We start from the raw sequence: 21,197 nt of genomic DNA on the forward strand, positions 1-21,197 counted from the left end.
TTTTAACAAAAGCCAATGAAGATTTGAAATTCCATCCTAGAACCTAGTGAGGTGAGACCTCTATATATATTTCAAATACTGTACTGAGAATAGATAGCTTCAAATGTTCTTGTTCACGTTAATATGTTAAAGGGCATGTATTATAAAAGGTCGCTTACCCAACATTATCCAGTTTCATCAATATTAATCATACCAAAATATGATCGTCAGTTGACTAACACGTATATAAGTGACAACGACTATTACCATGTTATTATGCGATAAACACAATAAACATCCTGAAATTATGCAGTACCTTGAAATAGTCCTCATCACGACTGAGTGATCAAGAATTGAAAAACTTCAAATTGCATGTGTACCTTCAGCTTTGCATTATTTTTCAGGAAAATCTATTTGACCTTTACTGATGGTCAAAACATGAAAAACTATTGCCATGGAAGTGTCTGTGGGGAAATAACAGGATCTGATAATCAGGGTTTGTGACTTTACCCGTGTAGTTCGTTTGTGAAGTGTATTCGTGTGTCATAATTCATTCATCCACTTGATCCATAATTTCAATTTTGCCCGATCTCTTAAGCAACACTGAAATTTCTATTGTTTCATTTTTGCCTCACCTATCTTTATAAGAGATTCAAAAATGTATCCAATGCTGATTTGAATTACTCCCTTTATCACCAAACAAGCAAGTGCTGGCATATTGATAGCTGCCTTCAGAGTCTTTTCATCTTTGGCCTCCAAACCAAAGATGCGTATGTTGTCATGGGTTTGACCGCTATTTTTTTTTTAGATAAAACACAAGCACTACGGGAAAATCCGCATAGGCACTGCTCTCAGAGCTCATTGTCTAGCTTGATCTCTTTGATGGAACTCCATAGCCTTGACACTGACCCCTTCATATTGCTGGCAGCCTGTGGTTTCTCTTCCCCGCATCTTGCGTGTCTCAGCCCTGCTATCGCTTCGCAGTCACTGAGCACATACAGTGCGGTTTCTTCCTCTTCTTGACAGAACCAGCATTTGGTTTCTTCTGTCAGACCCACGTCGCTCATATGTCTCCTGAGTCAGCTATGCCCCGTTAGTAGACCCACCACTACCCTTACAACCTTAAGGTTGTGGTGAATCTTCCGCGAATCTGGGCGATAGTTTCTTTATGAACTCAATTCGTACCGAACGAGATATGGTAATTTGATAAGGCTTCATAAACACTCTAAATAATTTTTTGGAAACTGTCCTGTTTTGCAGGAGCAATTTTTTTTAATAATCTTCCTCTAAAAATAAGAAATGACGTATCGTATATCATTTTGTGATCCTGAAGGGTTTAATAAACATTGTTATTATTAATATTATAATGATTTTGTTATTTTTTATTATGCTATAAATTTATTGAACACGATTTTATACCACTGCACTGGCCATAAAATGATTTCAAACTTCCCGTTCTGGCTCTGCGCTAGAAAATCGTCACAAATGAAACACATACAGGTCAATGTCGATATTATCCTTTGTATACATTTTTCTCATATGCACCTGAGAGAACTAGAAATAACGTCAAACGAGTATTTAAATGATACTTTGCGAAATATTTTTTCAGTACCAAAATATAATTTACAACTGTAGTGTCAGAAATGTTTGCTGTAGCGATTGTGATACTAAATGTTCTGGATTACTTTGCAGGTGAGTGATTTTTTTCCAATTTACTGGATGCAGGTGTAAATCCCGAATGGGATTCACACTTACATCCCATTACATTCGTAATGGAATCGAATCAGATTCCACAGGATTCCTACACAATATAATTATTGAAAGAAGTGAAATTTTGGAATACAAACGAAATAGAAAAAAGTATCTTTCGTATAACTCAGCGTTCATATAAAAGTATCTGTTTCGAAAGTTTCGAAAGTTTTTTCCAGTTCTCCTGAAAATATATCCTTTCAAACTAATATGTTGTTCTGGACACTAAAATGAAAAATAAATGTAATTGTGTCCAAGTGTGATTGGAATAAAAACAATTACTTTCCAATTCCAAAAACTAGGTTTATTTAAATTTTTACTTTAAAAAGTCTTCAAACTTGAAGTTTAAGTGAAATAAAAAATTGCACAATTCATGCTTGAATCTAGATATATGCAAGATTCTCTTAAAAATCTTTGTAGCTTCATTTTGCTTATAATTTAGTCGTTCACCGTTACATGAGATCTCTACGAAATTTTTCACAATATCGCGGTAGATACAATATTTGTTTCAATGAGCATCATATCATGCATTTTACGTTCTGTAATTGCGATTCTCAAGGTAAATTCAACTTCTCCGAAACTCATCATTTGGTTTGGAAAATTTTCATACCTTTACAAAATAGTTATCAATTTTCTCTAACAGATGGCGTCTATGGACAAACCGTATCTGGAGTCACAGCCGATGGTAAAACTTACCTTTGCCTACCTACTGGTACGGCATGTCCGACTCTTAGCATGAATATAATCGATCCAAGAATTGTGACCCCAACAGGAGCGGTAAGGAAAATATTTAAATATTTTTCATAAAGTAAACTTGAAGTAAAATTAGCTGTTGGAAATTATCTACCAAAATGTGTCTTTGATTGACGACTTGTTTATTTTATGGAAATTCATGTTCGCTGAGGATACGCTATACAAAAGTGTGTTTTTATAGTTTTTATAGTGTATCCTCAATTACCAAAATGTGTTGTTCCATTGACAAGTTGCCGCCCCCCTTCGGTGGATAACCTTCAGGAGTCGAAACTAATGTAGAAGTGTAAACTAATGATTACCGAGTGATTTCCAGCACAGGTTGGACGATAGGCAGTGACAACAGATCTTCCGGTCGTAGGGCTCAAACCACCGTTCCACATTCTTTTACAAAGCACATCGATTTCTTTCGCAACCATTCTAGAGAATAAGAATAGACCTCAACTAGCCACATTGGCGAAACTATAAAGAAAATATGAAGTACCACACCGGTATGGGAAACTCATCTCTTCCGGGAAAAGAAATGGAATAGCGCTTCCTATCTTTGAATTTGAATAAAACAAAGTGTATGTGAGATATCGTCGAATATTTTAGTTCGTTTGAAAGACTTATTGATGCCATTATGTGTGGAACATAATATTGTTCAAATGTCCGCCACGACTTCTCTGAGTGGAGAGCATTCAAAACATCCAATTTTATATGACTCTGGTGCATGAATCAGGCTGAATGGATTGAAAAATAGTCTCCTTTGTTTCAGTCCTCTAAATAGTGTTGTTTTCCCGTAATTAATTATTAAAAATCGGATTTTCTAGGCCCGTGACGTCACGAGCCTGATTCCGCTTCTTGTTCGATTGTCCAATAGGAACAATACAAATTATGAACATTGCCAAATCGTGAAATTCACGGAGCGTATAAACAGTTTCTGACTCATTCGTGATTCAAAGTAAAATCACACTCACTTCCGACAACTAAATCTAAGAAGAAAGTGTAAGAAATGCATTGGAAGGGAGAGTTAATTATACATGGGATCCAAATAACACAAAACGCAATAAAAACGTTATTTTTGAAATAGGTATCTCCAGCAGTAGACATTTTCATGTTGGTATCACAGAAATTTTAATGATGGTAGTGTATATGAATCCGTTAACTTTAATTTCATGAAAAATTCTCCATATGAAATAAAATATACTCGAAAACCTTGGTTCTAGATAGAATTTTGACGAGCTATATTTTTAACTGGTTCTCGAAGGCTCATGAACCCTAATAAAATAAATCAATTATGCATTCATAGCACCCATCAAAAATAAGAAATTCAACGTTATATATTGGCTATATTGCCACCCAGTCATCTATCTCTCTTGAATGTATGAGATAATGTACTCTTTCTGATGTTTCATAACTTCGTATTTTTGTTAAAATAATTAACACTTGGCAACACCGGTGTAGACACGATGAATTTTATTGGTCAACAGACACGCGGCCAATTTAAACTCTTGCTTCTCTAATTTTTCTTTTTTCTGCGAATATAAAGAGATATTGGGGCCGATTAGGCTCGATAAGTATAATATACCCCTAACTCGATTAGTCTATAAGCAAACCAGGATCATTTTCAATGGCATGACACAAGCCCATTTGACCGATGACATAGGGACCGCTGTGATATGTAGCTTATTGGCATACAACTGCGACTTAAGAAAGCCCCACAAGAAAAAGTCTAACGGGGTAAAATCGCACGATCTAGGTGGCCATTTCACATCACCTCCACGTGAGATTACCATGCCCTCAGATGTGGCATGAGCTGTGTGCCACATAACGCCTTTCTGTTGAAACCACATATCGTTGGTGTCCAGATATTCCAATTCAGGCCAAGAGTAGTTGGTAATGACTGCCTAAAGTGCTCGCCGTTGACACTGATGACCTGGCCAATGTCGTTCCCAAAGAAATATGAACCGATGACGCTACCAGTCCAAAATCCACACCAAATACCGACTTTTTCGCGAAACATTGAACCCCTCTGGATTTCATGTGAATTGGTATCGTTCCAAATTCGACAATATTGTTTGTTCACGTACCCATTCATACAGAAATTGGCCTCATCTCTAAAGATGATTTGTAGATGAAAATTATGGTCAACTGCTCCAGAGCCCATTCATCGAACACACGTTTCTGTCTATGGTCGTTTACCTTCAGTTCCTGGGTCAGTTGAATTTTGTATGGATGCAGGCTCAGGTCACGACGCAAAATTCGCCAAGTTGTGGTCTGCGAAAGGTCGAGTTCTTGTGAGCGACGCGTCGACTGCCTCGGATTATCCTGCACACTCTCGCAGACAGCGGCGATGTTTTCGGTAGATCTTGCGTTTCGTCGATGTAAGGGTGTTGATCAATCGTTTACTGAACCACTGGACTCAAATTTATCGACCACATTGTGTAGAACGGTTAAATTCCATTATTTTCTATATCTGTTTGAAATCTTTTAATCACGACTATAATATAGACAAGAGAAATGATCAAGACATAGACGGTAATATATAAATCGAATGACGAATTGTCACAGAAGAAATATCTACATCGACATATACGTCGACGGTATACGCGAAACACCTTCAAAATTTTAGCGACCGTAACTTTCTGTCAATAACTGAAGCAGATTATCAATTTTTTCGAGAATCATATTATTCGCAGCATTCACAATGGGTTTTCAATGATAGTGTTGAATAAGTTTCGAAAACCAAATCCATTGAGTTTTAGTCGTAGTATTCACACGTAGAAAAAAATCATCTATTTCGAAACCACTATGCTCTTCAACTTGTAGATAGAAGGTTAATTCAAACAACGTTTATCTATAAGTTGAAGAGCATATGTACGCGAAATCAACCACGGTTAGGTTATATATATATATATATATATATATATATATATATATATATATATATATATATATATATATATATATAGTTAAATTCCGGCAACACTGTACACTAGATGTCGAAACCGCCAAAAGTCTAAAAATGTTGTATTTATTATATTGTATGGCGGCGGAAACACTGTACGCTGGACGTCACGTAAAGTCAGAGGGAGGGGCTGGTTTCTAGCGACGCGATACCTACCGTAAAATGGACGAAGCGGTACGTTGCCAAACAGAACACCCATTTTGATAAAACAATTTTATTATTTGCACGTGCTGTTGGATGATATATCCGTCTATAGTGATTTAGCAAAACAGAATGAATAAATATCAATTGATTCATCAGATGCAGCTGCAGCAAGATAGAATTTGTCTAAATTCGGAAGTTCCTAAATAACGAAACACCATTAGAGACACTTAACCAAGGGACTATAAGTCAAACCCTGAAATAGAAATTCAAATTTGAATAGGTATCACGACATGATTGTTTTTCTTGTGAATGTGGAAGATATGAACTCGTGCACGAAACATTCGGAAGCCTTATTGTACTCATATCAATGCTTGGGCGAACTGAACGATTTAACAACTCTTCATTTCAATTCCACAGAGTCCCTTATGCCCAACGGGATTCTTTCCTTGCTATGGTGCAGCCACCCAATGCGGACAAGTATTTTTACCCCCGAACACAACTGCCGACGGCCCCTCCAGTTTCGGTGCCTACCCTTGGCAGGCGTACCTCAGCAACGCAACGAACAATTTTTCAGGAAGCGGTGTCCTATTGGATTCCTTTCATGTTCTCACTGCCGCTCATAAGGTTTACTTGAATTTGTAAGTAGTACATTTTTGCCACAGAAAGTTCGAAATTATTATAACGTAGGAATCGGATAACCATATGAAAAATTGCTTGATTTAAAAAAAATATTCAATTGAAGGTGCAGATGGAAATGGACCAATATATGATTAGGGAGAAATGAGCTTTGAAAGAAATATTACGTCAATACAAAAATGTCCAAAACGAAAAAGTATGAATTTTCATTGTGTTAGGGTATCTACCTGTCGAATTTATTGGGTTGTCTGAATTATACAGGGTGTAACTAAATAAGTGTGAAACATTTAAGGAGGTGATTCCTCATCGAAAAAAAGATAGGATCTTTCATATAAAGAAATTTCATTGGAGCATCCCTTGTTAAGATTCAGCCCCTTAAAGGGGGTACATAAAACTTGTATAACAATTTTTTTCACAAACACTAAAAAAGTTACAATATTGAAATTACCCTGACGTTTTGTACTACCAAAAAGACACTTAGCCAGAAATTTATTTGGTTTACCCCACGGTTGTGAGGGGTGGAAAACGCAACCCCTAAAATTTATTTCCAGTGTAACTTGTTGTCTTATTATTTGTTTAAAAATTTATTTCCGATAGCCTGTTTCATTCTAAACAAAAAATGTCTCTTGGGTTTTTTGCCCAAAATAAACCAGTTCGCAGCAACAAATTATTTTAGGAACAACTACAGAGATACATCGTCATAAATGCGAAAATACGAAACTAATCTATCTAATAGGTCACTATTAGCGATAGTGACAATTAAATTGGTATGACGCTGTCAGTTTGTGAATTTTCGAAATTGAAATAATACTAATTGTGTGTTGTTGTTCTATTATTAATTTGTTACTTCAATAATTCATTTGTGTATGCAAATGAAAATGGCATACACAAATGAGGAAATCGCTGATATGCATTACGTTTACAGTCTGTCGCAGGGGAATGGGTTAGAAGCTTCTACACGATATGCTGAAATGTATCCTCAACGGCAGCATCCTTCACATAGAATATTTGCTCGACTTCATCAACGATTACGAGAATATGGTTCATTCGACAAAAGAACGCAGGATTGTGGTCGCCATCGAGAAGTATGAACACCACAGCTTGAGGAAGCAGTACTTAATTTGATTGAAGAACAACCTACTACCAGTAATAGAAAGATTGCTTTCCAGCTAAATGTTGATCATATGACGGTATTTCGAATTTTAAAGGAACAACTGTTATACCCTTACCATCTGCAACGAGTACAGGCACTGTTACCGCGAGACTTTCCGAACCGTCTTGAATTTTGCAATTGGAAGCTGGTAATGATTACAAGAAATTAGAAGACGATGGAATTCACAAACGAATGTAGTTTTTCTCGGGACAAGATTTTCAATTTTCATAATTACCACATATGGGCTGTTGAAAACCCTCACGCTATTGTCGAAACTAACCATCAAGAACAGTTTTCTCTTAGTTATTGGGGATGAATTAATTGGGCCTCATTTTCTACCTCTTCGATGTAATGGTGAGGGATACGTTCAATTTTTAAGAGAAGTGCATCCAATACTGCTGGAGGAAGTTCCTTTGGGCGTCAGAAGGGATATGTTTTTTATCCATGATGAGGCTCCCGCCCATTTTAGTCAAGCTGCACGTCAGCTTATAACTGAAACATATGCAAATCAGGGGATAGGTCGAGGAGGACCACAGAACTGGCCCGCTCGATCCTCGGATCTCAATCCTGTCGATTTCTCTATTCGGGGCCATTTACAGCATTTGGTTTATCGTACTTCTGTTCGCGATGTAGATGACTTAAGAAACCGCATCATCGATGCGTGCAGGGTAATGGAGAGACTCCAGGAATATTTGAGCGAATACGTGGCTCAATGCGCCTACGTCTAGACGCATGCGTAATGTCTGATGGTAGACATATTGAACATTTACTATAATTTCTACATGTTGTGTGTTTTGTTATTAATAAATCAGTTTTGTTTATTACCCTTTAATCGTTTAATGTAGGTACTAACTACAAAATGACAATAAATCCGGTTCGCATTTATGACGATGTATCTCTGTAGTTGTTCGTAAAATAATTTTTTGCTGCGAACTGGTTTATTTTGGGCAAAAAACCCAAGAGACAAGAAAGGGCAAAAAAATGACAAGAGACATTTTTAAATGGTAAACAAATTATGAGACAAAAAGTTACATTGGAAATAAATTTTAGGGGTTGAATTTTCCACCCCTTACAACCATGGGGTAAACCAAATAAATTACTGGCTGAGTGTGTTTTTGGTAGTACAAAACGTCAGGTTGATTTCCATATTGTAACTTTTTCGGTGCTTGTGGAAAAAATTGTTATACAAATTTTATGTACCCTCCTTTAAGGGGCTGTATCTTAACAAAGGATGCTCCAATGAAGTTTCTTTATATGAAAGATCCCATCTTTTTTTCGATGAGGAATCACCCCCTTAAATGTTTTAAATTTATTCAGTTACACTCTGTATTTTGAAGAAAGCGAAACCATTTACAAAAGAGAAGTAACGACAGGACCCTAATTTAAAATGGTCGTCACTGATGACGGTAGTTATTTCAAGTGATACGCAATAAAAATATCAAATGTGATATACCCTTGGATTGTCAATTTATTGCTTTATCAATATCTGTAATGAAAAAGACAGGTCCTTATTCAAAAAAAAAGTTGATGGTGACAATGTTGACATGAAACGTTGGAATCGAGTATTTATTATTACACCGTCATAGTACACTTCGAACACAATAACATTTTCCTTTTCCATTTTTTGATATTCTCCGAAATAATAATTCCATTCGAAATGGTTTTTCCTGTATAACTCGAGAAGGGCGAGAAACCCTGTAAATTTTCTTCGACCATTGTATTGTACCCGATGACAGCAGTTATCTTTTTTCTATTTAATCGTCTTCGTATCTGTTACGGTTTAGAATATAGCAATGTTACCACATGATAAAAAAAAGTCTGTATATGTTACTGAAGATAGGAGATGAAGCAGAACCCTTAGCCATGCCAAATTCTTGTTGATAGAAATCATCTTCATATTGGAAACAGGTTTTATCTATACCAAATTTTATTGAAAGTTTTAATATAGAACTAATATCCATCTTCGTTCGATGTTTTAAAGTTGAATCATTTTCCAACCTGGATCTTACGATATGAAGAGTTTTATCAACAGGGACATTCGTGAAAAGACTTTCAAAATCGAAGCTCACCAGAACATTATCATTACGTAGAGGAAAAAATATGAGTTTATTTATGAAATGGGTTGTATTTTTCAGAAAACTGTTACTATTTCCTGATATTGGTTTAAATCCCATCAATCGTGGATGATTCACTAGTTTAGTGATTCCCGAAAATATCTGTAAGTTCATAACTCCCCATCGCATTCATTTTCAGGGCAACCCCATCTGCGATAACAGTTTGGCTGGGAGTATGGAATCCGAACAATCGTGTGAACGTCCAAAGAAGTGCTGTTGCAGTAGCAGGAATATGCATACACCCGCAGTTCAATGCGACCACGTTAAGAAATGACATCGCGGTTCTTACACTGGCACAACCTATTGTATTGGGAATTTATTCGAATATAAATACGGTATGTCTGGCTACCACTGGTGCAGCAACTTCTTATGTGGGACAATCGTAAGTTTTCACTTTCCTGAAATATTTTTGGTGCATGTTCATTATTCAGAAACGGTAGTCGACATGAGGGTGGCATAAAAGACAGAAGTTATTCTCAATTTCACAGTTTTTACAGCAGCCTGTTTGAGAAAATATGAATTCAAAAAATCGGGGAAATTCTTATGACTGCCATATAATATATTGATATGCAGTTTGTTAGAAATGTCGTTAATTTCTCTGTCTCAATAAGCTACACAAACACAATCATTCAGTCGTCAAGTAAAGAATGAGATGATTCCACCATTTCTTTTGGTTTTTTGTGTTTTGAATGTTGATGGTACGTTTCAGTGAAGTCTAGTATAAATTAATATCAAAAATTTTGGTACAGTCCGCTCAGATTTAGTACGTTTTCGAGAAAAATATCTTCTATAAATTGAAAGGAATATATTTTTAGAAAAAGAAAGATTTTGGTTTTCTACTTCTCCATCTTTGTACAAAAAAAATGCTACCGCCTGCGCGTAGATATTTCCAACAAATCAATATAGGTATTTCATTAGAAACTAATTGAATAAAAAAAAACGCAAAATTTCGAAAATACACTGGACACCAAAAAATGTATTTGTAAAACTCACAAGTCTACCCCAACTCCGGACAATGTTTCAGATGTCATTAACTTCACAAAAATATTTTTGAAATGTATATATGGCTTCAAGTAGTTACTTCTTTCTTTTACGCTGAACAATAGATATTCATTAAAAATATTCGACTAGATTTCAAAAAATAAAACTAACTGAATCAGTATTAATAATCTTGAGAAACACGTGTTGCAAAACACGCGTTGCAGTTGTTACGATTTTGGAAAGTGTCCAGTGGAAATCTTATTAAAAAGTGATATCTCAATACTTTGAAGACTCTCATCAAGCATCATCCAATTTCATCATATATCAGATTATCTTTGCTTTTCAATAGTCCCATCATATTTTTCATATTTTCATAAGTTGGTTATAATTTCCACCTCATATTGGCGATTTCTGTAATTTTCGAGTAATATTTCTAATTCCCTAGAAAATCTGGAGTAATATGTCTAACTCCCTTGTAATTCTCAAGTAATACCTCTAATTTCCAAGTAATTCCTATAACTCCCTAGTAATTTCCCAGTAATACCTCTTAATTCCTAAAAATGTTCTCCAACTCCCGAATAATTTCCTTGTAATTCTGTAGCGATACCTCTAATTGCCAAGTAATTCCCCTAGTTCCCGAATGATTTTCTAGTTATACCCATAATTTCCAAGTTATTCATTTAACTCCAGAGTAATTTCCTAGTAATACCTCCTAATTCCTAAAAGTTTGTGTTAACTCCCGCAAAAATTTTTAGTAAAACCTTTAATTTCCTCATAATTCCAGGAAAACACCTCTAATTCCCTTGAAAGTCCATAGTAATACGTCTAATATCCAAGTAATACCTCTAATTCTCGAGTAATTTCCTAGTATTACCTCTAATTTTCTGGTATTACCTCTAGTTCCCAAGTAATTTCCTAGTATTACCTCTAATTTCTTGGTATTACCTCTAGTCCCCGAGTAATTTCCTAGTATTACCTCTAATTTCCTGGTATTACCTCTAGTTCCCAAGTAATTTAATAGCATTACTTCTAATTTCCTGTTATTACCTTTAGTTTCCAAGTAATTTCTCTAACTCCAGAGTAATTTTTTAGTAATACCTCTAATTTCCAAGTAATTCCCCTAGTTCCGGAGTAATTTCCCAGTAATGCATTCAATTTCCAAGTAATTTCTGTAATTCATGGAATCTCTTCACTAAAAAACCCCTGCGACTTTCCCCTCGGAGAAACATAGTTAGGCAGATATAACTGGGCTGTCATCATTATAGAATTTTGTCCCAATGTTTCACAACATTGCAAAAGAAGGTCTTTGGGTTCACAACAAAGTTAAAATGAAATAAAAGTGAAGAAAGCTTATCCTCATATCCTCAATATAAATTCAATAGTAAAAAGTCTGACAAAACATTTGAATAATTGAAAAACCTCACAAATTTAGATGAAATTGATAATATTTTATTGAATATTTTCTTACCCTTGATATTAACTATCTGAATAATATTTCTTCTAATAGGAAAGAAGGGGTTATAATGTTTCAGAAATGGACAGTATTCCAGTTTCTGAATCAACAAGTTATGACACAGTCAAAGACCTTATTAAAATATAGAAAACACAATTTACTTAAATTAAAATCTATTTTTCGCTCTTCTTTCTGTTCTTTCATTGCAAACTTGATAAAAAGGAAGCAGACACCACAGTTTGATTTTGAAATAACACACACTGCCAGGAAGTATTCCTTTTCATATTTCCTGAAAGAACGTTTCCTGCAAGTAGCCGTCGATGGATATCTCTTGAAAACTTTCTCCAATGCTGGTGTTCCCCAGAGATCCATATTGTCTCCAACATTGTCTCCTCATTACATTTGGATTCCAGAAAATCGGCTGCGGATGCACATCTTCAGTCAGCAGGAGGTTGCATATCTTAATGAGGATCTAGAAGTAATTTCAAAGTGTGGTGAAAGTAACCATGTTCAATTCAATGCCTCAAAAACCCAGGCATCGGTTTTTTCCAAAAAGATAAATGTCTCCGGACCGGATATAATAATGTCAGGTCAGATAATTTCGCTTTCTGCTTCGATAAGTTTGTTGGGGGTCAAAATGGACACCAATACGTATTGGCACAATCATGTCGCTGGAATTGCAAAGGCTGCTTCTCAAAAGCTTAGGACAAAGTTCCGAACCAGAAAACTGTACACACCTCAGCAACTTCTGATGCTTTATAAAGCTCAGATCAGACCTTCATTGGAGTATTGATCTCATGTATGGAGCTCTGCCCCCAAACATACCGTGAAGCTACTGGATTCCATCCAGAAAAGAGCCATCCGCTTAATTCGAGACGCGAACTTCACTTGCAAGCTTGATAGTTTTAACGGTTTGAATTTCTGAATTCAGAAGAATCAGTAGAGCCGCCGCGTTATTTTATGAGAATATTGCTTGGATGGTGGGTTGTCTAGTAAGCAGGGGTAAATAAAACCGAGGAAATTTTCATGGTCAGGATTTAAAAACGATTCAGATTAGTATATATCGTAAAGTCAACACGAAAGCAAGGTTCAAGCTAGGGACTGTCTGAAACCTTAAAAAAACATCTAAGGTCAGTCAAATTAGTCAATTCAATATTTTCATTTCCTATTTTTGAAATATCGGTAGAGAATTCCATAACATATGTTTTCAGGTTTTTTAGACAAGAATAATAAGATCACCTGTGAAAGATTCACGTCGAGCACTGTCCAACCTTTTATTCGTTTTTTTGGTGGTAAAAGAAAAGCTTTCAATGCATATTTATCTGATATATAATTTTAGAAATCCTTCGGAAAAGCTATAGTTGCATCATACTCGTCGTTCTTTGAGATACAAGGACACATTCTAGAAAGTAGCAACGGAAAATCGTAGCAAGTATAAAAAAATATCAACAATGATGATACCCCGTGAGAAGAAGCCCTGATATTTATGATATATCTTGGAGCGGTCTGATTATTGAAATCTACAGTTCACTCCATAAAATTAGAGGATAGTTTGAGTTTTTACCTTTTCTCTGTGTACCTAAGACAGCTGTTGACGGGGTTAATTAGTAATTATCGAGTTTGATTGTAGTTAATCGAAAAGTAGAAAAGTAGATTCTGGATAAATTAAGATTCAGGCAGTTACTTTTAACTACTCATTTGTTCCCTCAATTTCAATTTATGTAGTGATCTATCGGTGTCAGTTCAATACTCAAATATTTTGATTCCGTGATATTGATATTATTCCGTGATAAAGAATTCCCCAGGAGTAATATCGTGATCAAATCGGCCTATAGCGGCGTATTAGTATCTTTACTGGAAACGTTTGTTTTAATATCAAGTATTGGTTCTTCAAACTTGATATATGTATATTTGCCTGCTTTTTTCTACATTAGTTCGTTGCAAATAACATATGAAAATGTTTGTAAATATTTCTTTCTAATATCAATTTGATGTAAATTTCAAGCTTGGAGCTTCGTTGTTGACTTTTTGGGTATTTCTCCACCCCTTCCTTATTGAATCCGTTCAACTGGCGCCCCGGGCTTACTTTTTTTCCATCTAATTGTAAAAAAAACATATTTTCCTTACCCACGTCCAGCCCCAACAATAATCGACTAGCCTGGGCCAAACTACTTTTTGGTAATTACATAAATACCAAGATAGGTTAAATAGTATGGAACATCGAAGAATGTTGTAGATTTGTCCCTCTTCTATATATACTTTCACGGGTGATGTTTCGCGTATTTCTGATATATACCGTTCTCCAAGAACGGTATTTATCAGAAATACGCGATGGACTGTAGCTGCTCATGGTTTTAAGATTCAACTCAGTACACCTCGAACTTCTGTTTGAGAACTCTGGCATTTGGAGACCTGCGTTAATGTGGAATAAACTTCCTGAGCACGTTTTTCGAAATAGATTTAGTCTCCAGCGATTCAAATCCAATGTTAACTACTACTTTCGTACAGGCACAGCTCTACAGGCACAGAGGGCCTTAAGGATTTACCTGTAGTGCTTGTGTTTAATCCATTAAAAAAACAAAAAAATATCAATAATTCTCGCAAAGAACAGAAGTAAACTAAGTTCCTCGTTACACTCATCACAATAAAATATTGAAATATTTTAAATGGACAGGTGCAGGGTTTCCGGATGGGGCCAAACGAGTTTCACAACCTTTGACGCCCCAACCAATCCTCAGAAGCAAGTAACAGTCTCAATAGTGTCTTACGAAACCTGCCGAGCATCGATGGCAACTCTTCTTGGCAACAATGTTGACATCTATCTTGATCCTATGGGAGAAATTTGTGCAGGAGGGGTCTCCATGATTGATGCTTGTACGGTGAGTAGAGAGGAGACTTCTCTCAAATTTAAGGTTTTGTGTGTTTTGTGAAGAAGTAGAAATTTGACCAAAGCATCGTTCGAAATTATGTGATATACATATCATTCGGTGCCGGTTTTGGGATCATATTCCTATATCTTTTTTTAGAGAGATAATAGAACTTAGAGAAAAAAAATAATATTCAAAACATATATGCTACGAACAGTATTTCGAACACGATTTTTCACAAAATATTTTTTACTTTAATTTCAGTAATTTTAAAATTATCCGTTTCAATTATTTATTGATGTATTTTCTACTATTTTATGAAAGAAAAAAATGAATGTGGACCTATCAGGTCCATGACTTTGACCGTAACCATTTCGGCACATTATTTTTTTCAAAATGGTTTATTCAACTGCAGGAAGAATATTATAATTGAGTTTATTGTGGAAATGGTAGGTGCACTAATGCTACAGCACAGTTGTTCAATGACCAAAATCTGAATAAGATTTTCAGGCGAAAGTACGTTATTGAATTTGTAATCAAATTCAGAGAAACATGATCGGTGTGAAATCGAAGAAGGAATCCCCCAAATGAAATAATGGAAAACGAAGCTATCGAAGTTGCTGTGTAGGACCACAACATTTCCATCACCAGTCAGATTCAAGCAATTATCTACAGTTTCGTACAAGTATTCAAAAAATTCTTCAATCCCATAAATTTTACCCCTATTAAATTATGTGAGAATTGATTGAAGATGACTTCGACAAAAGTTTAGAATTTTGCGAGTTCATGAATGAACAGATAATAAATGAGTCGTTTAACATTTTGTTTCTCAGATGAATTTCTTTTTTATGAACTGGACTGTTTACCATCAGAACTGTCGTTATTGCTCTAATGAAAATTCACACCTAATCGGTGAAGTTCATAATGAAAAGCTGAATGTTATAGACTGGATTTTAGGACGACGAGTTTATGATCGTTTTTTCTACCAAGAAATCTTGGAGGAAAACTGTACATTGTCACAAGACACTGTTGATCCCACACCAACAGACAGTCTTGAACAAAATGGCATTCAAAATGAATTGACATTTTAACAATATGGTACACCTCCCCACTATACCCATGATTTTTATCAGTATTTAAATGAAACCTTCACTGGTAGGTGGTTCAGTGAAGTGACCCGCAAAGTCATCAGATTTGAATCTGTCAAATCTTTTTTATCAACGGATTATTGATAACTGTCGCGCCATTACATCGGAAATGCTTCGGAAAGTTCAAGAGTGCTTTGAACAAAAACTTTATCATTGTATGGAAACATTTTCAGCTTAGCACCAATGATGAGGGTCTTGGCAGGTCGAAACATCGGTGTCCGGTGTTCGACCATGAGCTCATCTAGTTAATTCACAGTGAGAGACGAATTTTCATTCAAAATATTTATTTTCATAATCGAATATGAATAAATATAGTTTTAAAACCTAAAAAACACGCTTTTAAATAACATCGAACATGAAAGTTACAATTTTTTTTTAATGAGCTTAGAACAACAACGAACGAAAAATACTAGTAATATTGTGAAAAAAACGACGAGCGCTTGGTTTGACATTCAAAAAATATGGCACAGAGCGCCCACGCTTTTTTCACAATAATATTAGTATTTTTCGTTCGTTATTGTTTTGAGCTTATTAAAAAAATATATTTTTAACTTTTTAGTTCGATGTTCGTTAAAAGCGTGTTTTTTTAGTTTTTTTAAACTATATTTATTTTTCATTTTTTAGTTTCGTATGGTATAAAAGTGTGTTTTTGTCTTCTTTAACTATATTTATTTTATCTAAACTTTGGGATCAATCAGCAGTATATTGTTTAGAAAAATGACCATTACTATTTTCCGATTCCGGAGCCTGAAAATCAGCTACCAAGCCCAAGGCAGCAGGCGCGCAACGGAGGGTTACAAATAAGGCAGCAGGCACGCATTAAAAAAATTTTTTTTCAAATTGAAGAAATACATGTAAAGTGAGTTCGATTTATATCAAGGAGGTTACGTTCAGCGCCATCTGCCAGCGAATATATCAAGCAATAATATCGATATATTAAGGAGTTTATGTACAGCGCCATCTACCCGCGAATAGATCAAGCAATGGCGATAATTCTGTCAAATACAGATCACGAGCTTGAGAGTTACAAACAAACATACATACATACAGGTGAAACTAATAAAAGCGTGTTTAAAAGGTCACATAATGCGGACTTCACCTAGTCATACTGTGTAAAAAATTATTTCTGTTTCAGCAAGATGGTGGTTCCCCCTTGGTTTGTTACGACTCCGCAGGAAGAGGTAGCTTAGCCGGACTTGTGATTTGGGGTAAAAACTGCGGACAACCTGGAGTATACGGGGTCTATGTTAATGTGCCATTTTATTATACTTGGATACAAGGTATCCTAACTTCGACAGCTAGGAACTGCTGGGCGGGTTAGTGTAGATTTTATTGAAAAGAATATAGGTAATACAGGAAGTGGTAATTTCTTTATAAAAAGTAAGATCAGAATGGAACATGCGGATGATTTTCTAGTGCCTTATTTATTGAATGAAACCCATTTGAGAGAAACTAACGAAAAATTATACGGGGTGAATCTTCTTGATAAGTGAGTAAACATTATTTTATATGGTCATTAAAATTACTCTGACAATATTTGTTTCTTTTCTCTTCAATACCAACTGAATCGGTGACAATTGTTATGATAGCAATGGCAGTTTGACAGTTTTGTATCTAACGGATACTGCTTTAATTCGGGACTGAAATATAATTGTATCGTGAAGACAAAATATATTTTTGAAGTCAAAACACAAGCGCTACAGGAAAATCCTAAGGAACTCTAAACGCGGTGTCTGTGCGAAAGTTGCGTTGTATTTCAATCGCTGGAGATTAAATTTATTTGGAAAAACGTTATCAGGAAGTTTATTCCATATAAACGCAGTTCTCCAAATGAAAGAGTTCTTAAACATTGAAGTTCGAGGTGTACTGACTTCAACTTCAAAACAATGAGCAGCTATAGTCCGTCCGGTATTTCTGATGTGTACCGCTCTTGGTGGAATAAAATGTGCCAAGTCACTTGAACACCTCCAGTGAAAGCATCTATGAAAGAGAGACAAATCTCCAACCTTTTTTCGGAGTTCCAGACTATCAAGGTTGCAAGTGATGTCCGTGTCCCCATTCAGGAGGGATGGCACTTTTCTGGATGGAATCCAGCAGCTTCAGGGTATGCTTATGGGCGAAGCTTTATACATGAGAACAATACTCCAAAGAAGATCTGATCTGAGCTTTATAAAGCATCAAAAGTTGCTGAGGTATGTACAGTGTTCTGGTACAGAACAGTATTCCAAGCTTTTGAGGAGCAGCCTGAAATTGATGTGAATACGCGGTTTTTAGCTCCACGAGACGGAACTCATTAGCATTCGTGATAAAAAAAGTGCCCTTTTTGAATGAAAATCAGAATTTTTTTGTTATCTGATATACAGAGTGTACGAAAAGACTTGGCACGTAAGAGCTAATATCTCCGAAATTTTTGCAGTTACATTTTTACAAAGAACCCCACCTCTTAACGCATCTACAACTTATTCGACCTTGCAGGAGCAGCACCAGAAGGCATTTTGATGACCTAGAAGATGCAATGATGTGTGTGTGAACAGCATTGCTGTGAACAGCAATGTTACCCAAAACTCGGATGTGAATGCTCCTCGGTTTTAACGGATGGGCCAACAAATCTTGTAGAGTCTTTCTCACAATAGCCCATTCAAATTAGCTCAAAAAATGTACCGTTACCGCAAAACATTTCTACTGGTAATTTTCTTCCGAAATTTTTTGGGACGTCACTGGCAGTCTAAAATTGAAATTCTCACAATTTCCCTTCTCACCAATTTGTCCCTAGGATCGATATTTTTCGATTTTCATCCGAAAAGAGAGGGTGATATCTTTTATTGAACAAGTCGTTGATTCTCAGTTTTATGAAGAATATTGTAATAAACAAAGTTGTATAAACTTAAAATTCCTACAATTTTGTTACGCATGAATCATTTCGTAGGATCAATATTTTTCCTGTACAATTGAAAACAACTAGTTATTCAATAAACGAAAGTCAATCTAAAAAAAGTGTCAGTAGAAATTTTTGCGTTGTCACATCCTTATTTTCGACTGGACTATAACATTTCTCACATAACTTTAAAAACTAATCTGTCCATATGTAAGTGAACCATATGAAGACAAAAATATTACTGATGCCTTGCTGCTAGAAACTCAAATCGATATAATAAAAAATTTCGTTAAGAATAAAATTTAGTATATGTCCGCTTTTTAATCTATTGTTGACAAATTAATTCGCAGGTAGTGGTTCCACTAGTTAATTACCGAAAAATCAATTTGTCCGCTTTTTAATCTATTGTTGACAAATTAATTTGAAGGTAGTGGTTCCACTAGTTAATTACCGAAAAATCAATTAGGATAATCATCATTTAACAAACAAAGTCCACATCGGACCAAAAAACTTTAGATATATAAACAGCTAACCCTTGTCTTTAGATTCAGTATCAATTTGCTTCTCCTCGAGTGCGTCGAGTGCAAAAATATCAGTTTGGTGTTAGGCTAATTGATCTCTAGAAAAAGTTTTCAAAAATCGGTTTGCAAAACCACTCACTACCTCACCTAACCCCACGAACACACGGCACTGATAAAGAAATATTGCGAAACGGACAAAAATTAGTATTCAGCCAGTCCAGCTAGCTGAGCCTTTATTCCTCAACTACATTTTATAGCACGTTCACTAACTATCTGGGCGACTAGGGGCCACAGGCAAGAAATGTTTATGACTGTACTCTTATTTTTATTGCCGTTCCCATTGGGAATGGATAGACTATACTCATAAATTTGTGAGTTATTCTGATAAGAGTGACACTACTTTTGTTATTTTCAAAACATAGATCAAAAACAATTTTTTTTTAATTCTATACTGCTTCTTGTGGGAGAATATACCGATCAACAGAAGCAATGGCTTGAAAAGTATTATAAGGACTCCACTCCTTCAGAAACAACAATCAACCGTTGGTTTGCTGACTTCAAACATGGTCGTAGAAACACCGATGATGCAGAACGCAGTGGCGCCGAAGAAATATCTGGCGATGACCAGGAAAAATATGCGCTTAACAGTAGGATTTCTGACTGGCCACTGTCAACTAAGGAACCACCTCCACACTATTGGGCAAGTGGATATACCTCTATGCAGGATGTGTGAACAGGAAGATGACTGTCAGACATGTCCTATGGAAATGTCCTGAGTTATCGGCAATAAGAGAGTGTGTGTTCGGCGAGTCTTGGCCTACACCTGCCGGTATAAATGAGATGTCTCCCAGAGACCTTTCCACCTTCCTGGAAAGGACAGGACGGACGATGACCTAGGAGGACAACTCCTCGGGAGGATGTACAATGGGTCACATGTGGCCTAAGTGCTGTGAGTCTACTCTCACCCTCCCTACTCTACAGATTCAGAGAACATCGATGATGCAGAACGCAGTGCCAGGACGCAGACGTCCAACTGAGGCAGCAACACCAGAAAACATAAAAAATCCACAAAATCGTTTTAAATTATCGAAAAATAAAGTTGCGTGAGTTAGCTGACATCAGAAGAACGTGTTGAATTTATATTGCATGAGCATTTGACTATGAGAAAGCTCTGTTCAAAGTGGGTGCCGCGCGAGCTCGCTGTTGACCAAAAACAATAACGTCTTGATGATTCTGAGCAGTGTTTGGCCATGTTTAAACATAACAAACCAGGTTGTTTGCGTCGATATGCGACAATGGATGAAACATGGATCCATCACTTCACTCCGGAATCAAAACTATCGTCATCTGAGTAAAGATCAACTGGCGAATCTCGTCCGAATCGCCCGAATAAAATACAACAGTCGGCTGGAAAGGTTATGGCCTCGATATTCTACGATGTGCGTGGTGTAATATTCATCGACTATCTTGAGAAGACAAATCACATCCACAAATATTATACAGCGTTTTTGGAGCGTTTGGAGGCCCAAATTATGGAAAAACGACCTCATTTGAAGAAAAAGAAAGTGGTATTTTATCACAGTGTCACAAAACAATGAAAACGAAGGTAAAATTGCATAACGTGAGCTTTCAATTGCTCCCGTATATACCCTATTCGCCAGATTTGGCTCCTAGCGACTACTGGATGTTCACAGACTTCAAAAACATGCTCGCTCGAATGAAGAGGTTATTGCTGATACTGAAGTCTACTTTGAAGCAAAAGACAAATCGTTCTATAAAAGCGCTACTGAAATGTCACAGCGGCGATGGAATGATTGTGTGACTCTCGTTGGAGATTACCTTGATGAATGAAGCCAATTTTTTACAAAAAAAAAAAC

The 21,197-nt window shown here is 36.1% G+C and overlaps 2 protein-coding genes across 3 annotated transcripts in view; one reads left to right on the forward strand and one right to left on the reverse strand.

Moving 5' to 3' along the window:
* Positions 1–21,197, reverse strand: part of LOC111506347 (lysine-specific histone demethylase Su(var)3-3) — a 327,809-nt gene that overhangs the window by 257,951 nt on the left and 48,661 nt on the right. The gene's annotated exons all lie outside the window — the stretch shown is intronic.
* Positions 1,517–17,460, forward strand: LOC111506349 (inactive CLIP domain-containing serine protease A3). Its single transcript, XM_074174322.1, has 6 exons — positions 1,517–1,671; positions 2,372–2,505; positions 5,990–6,210; positions 9,615–9,857; positions 14,584–14,788; positions 17,060–17,460. The coding sequence occupies exons 1-6, from the start codon at positions 1,623–1,625 to the stop codon at positions 17,243–17,245; spliced, it is 1,038 nt and encodes a 345-aa protein (XP_074030423.1). The 5' UTR covers positions 1,517–1,622; the 3' UTR covers positions 17,246–17,460.

The sequence above is a fragment of the Leptinotarsa decemlineata genome, unplaced genomic scaffold, assembly GCF_025532065.1.
Source record: "Leptinotarsa decemlineata unplaced genomic scaffold, Ldec_3_MD MMD2_tig00000576_RagTag_RagTag, whole genome shotgun sequence".
NCBI lineage: Eukaryota > Metazoa > Arthropoda > Insecta > Coleoptera > Chrysomelidae > Leptinotarsa > Leptinotarsa decemlineata.

Bases quoted from the DNA above. Each gene is read 5' to 3' on its own strand.
- LOC111506349 (XM_074174322.1), top strand. From the start codon at position 1,623: ATGTTTGCTGTAGCGATTGTGATACTAAATGTTCTGGATTACTTTGCA. The intron at 1,672-2,371 runs GTGAGTGATTTT...TTTCTCTAACAG, and splicing joins TGTTCTGGATTACTTTGCAG to ATGGCGTCTATGGACAAACC. The intron at 6,211-9,614 runs GTAAGTAGTACA...ATTCATTTTCAG, and splicing joins CATAAGGTTTACTTGAATTT to GGCAACCCCATCTGCGATAA.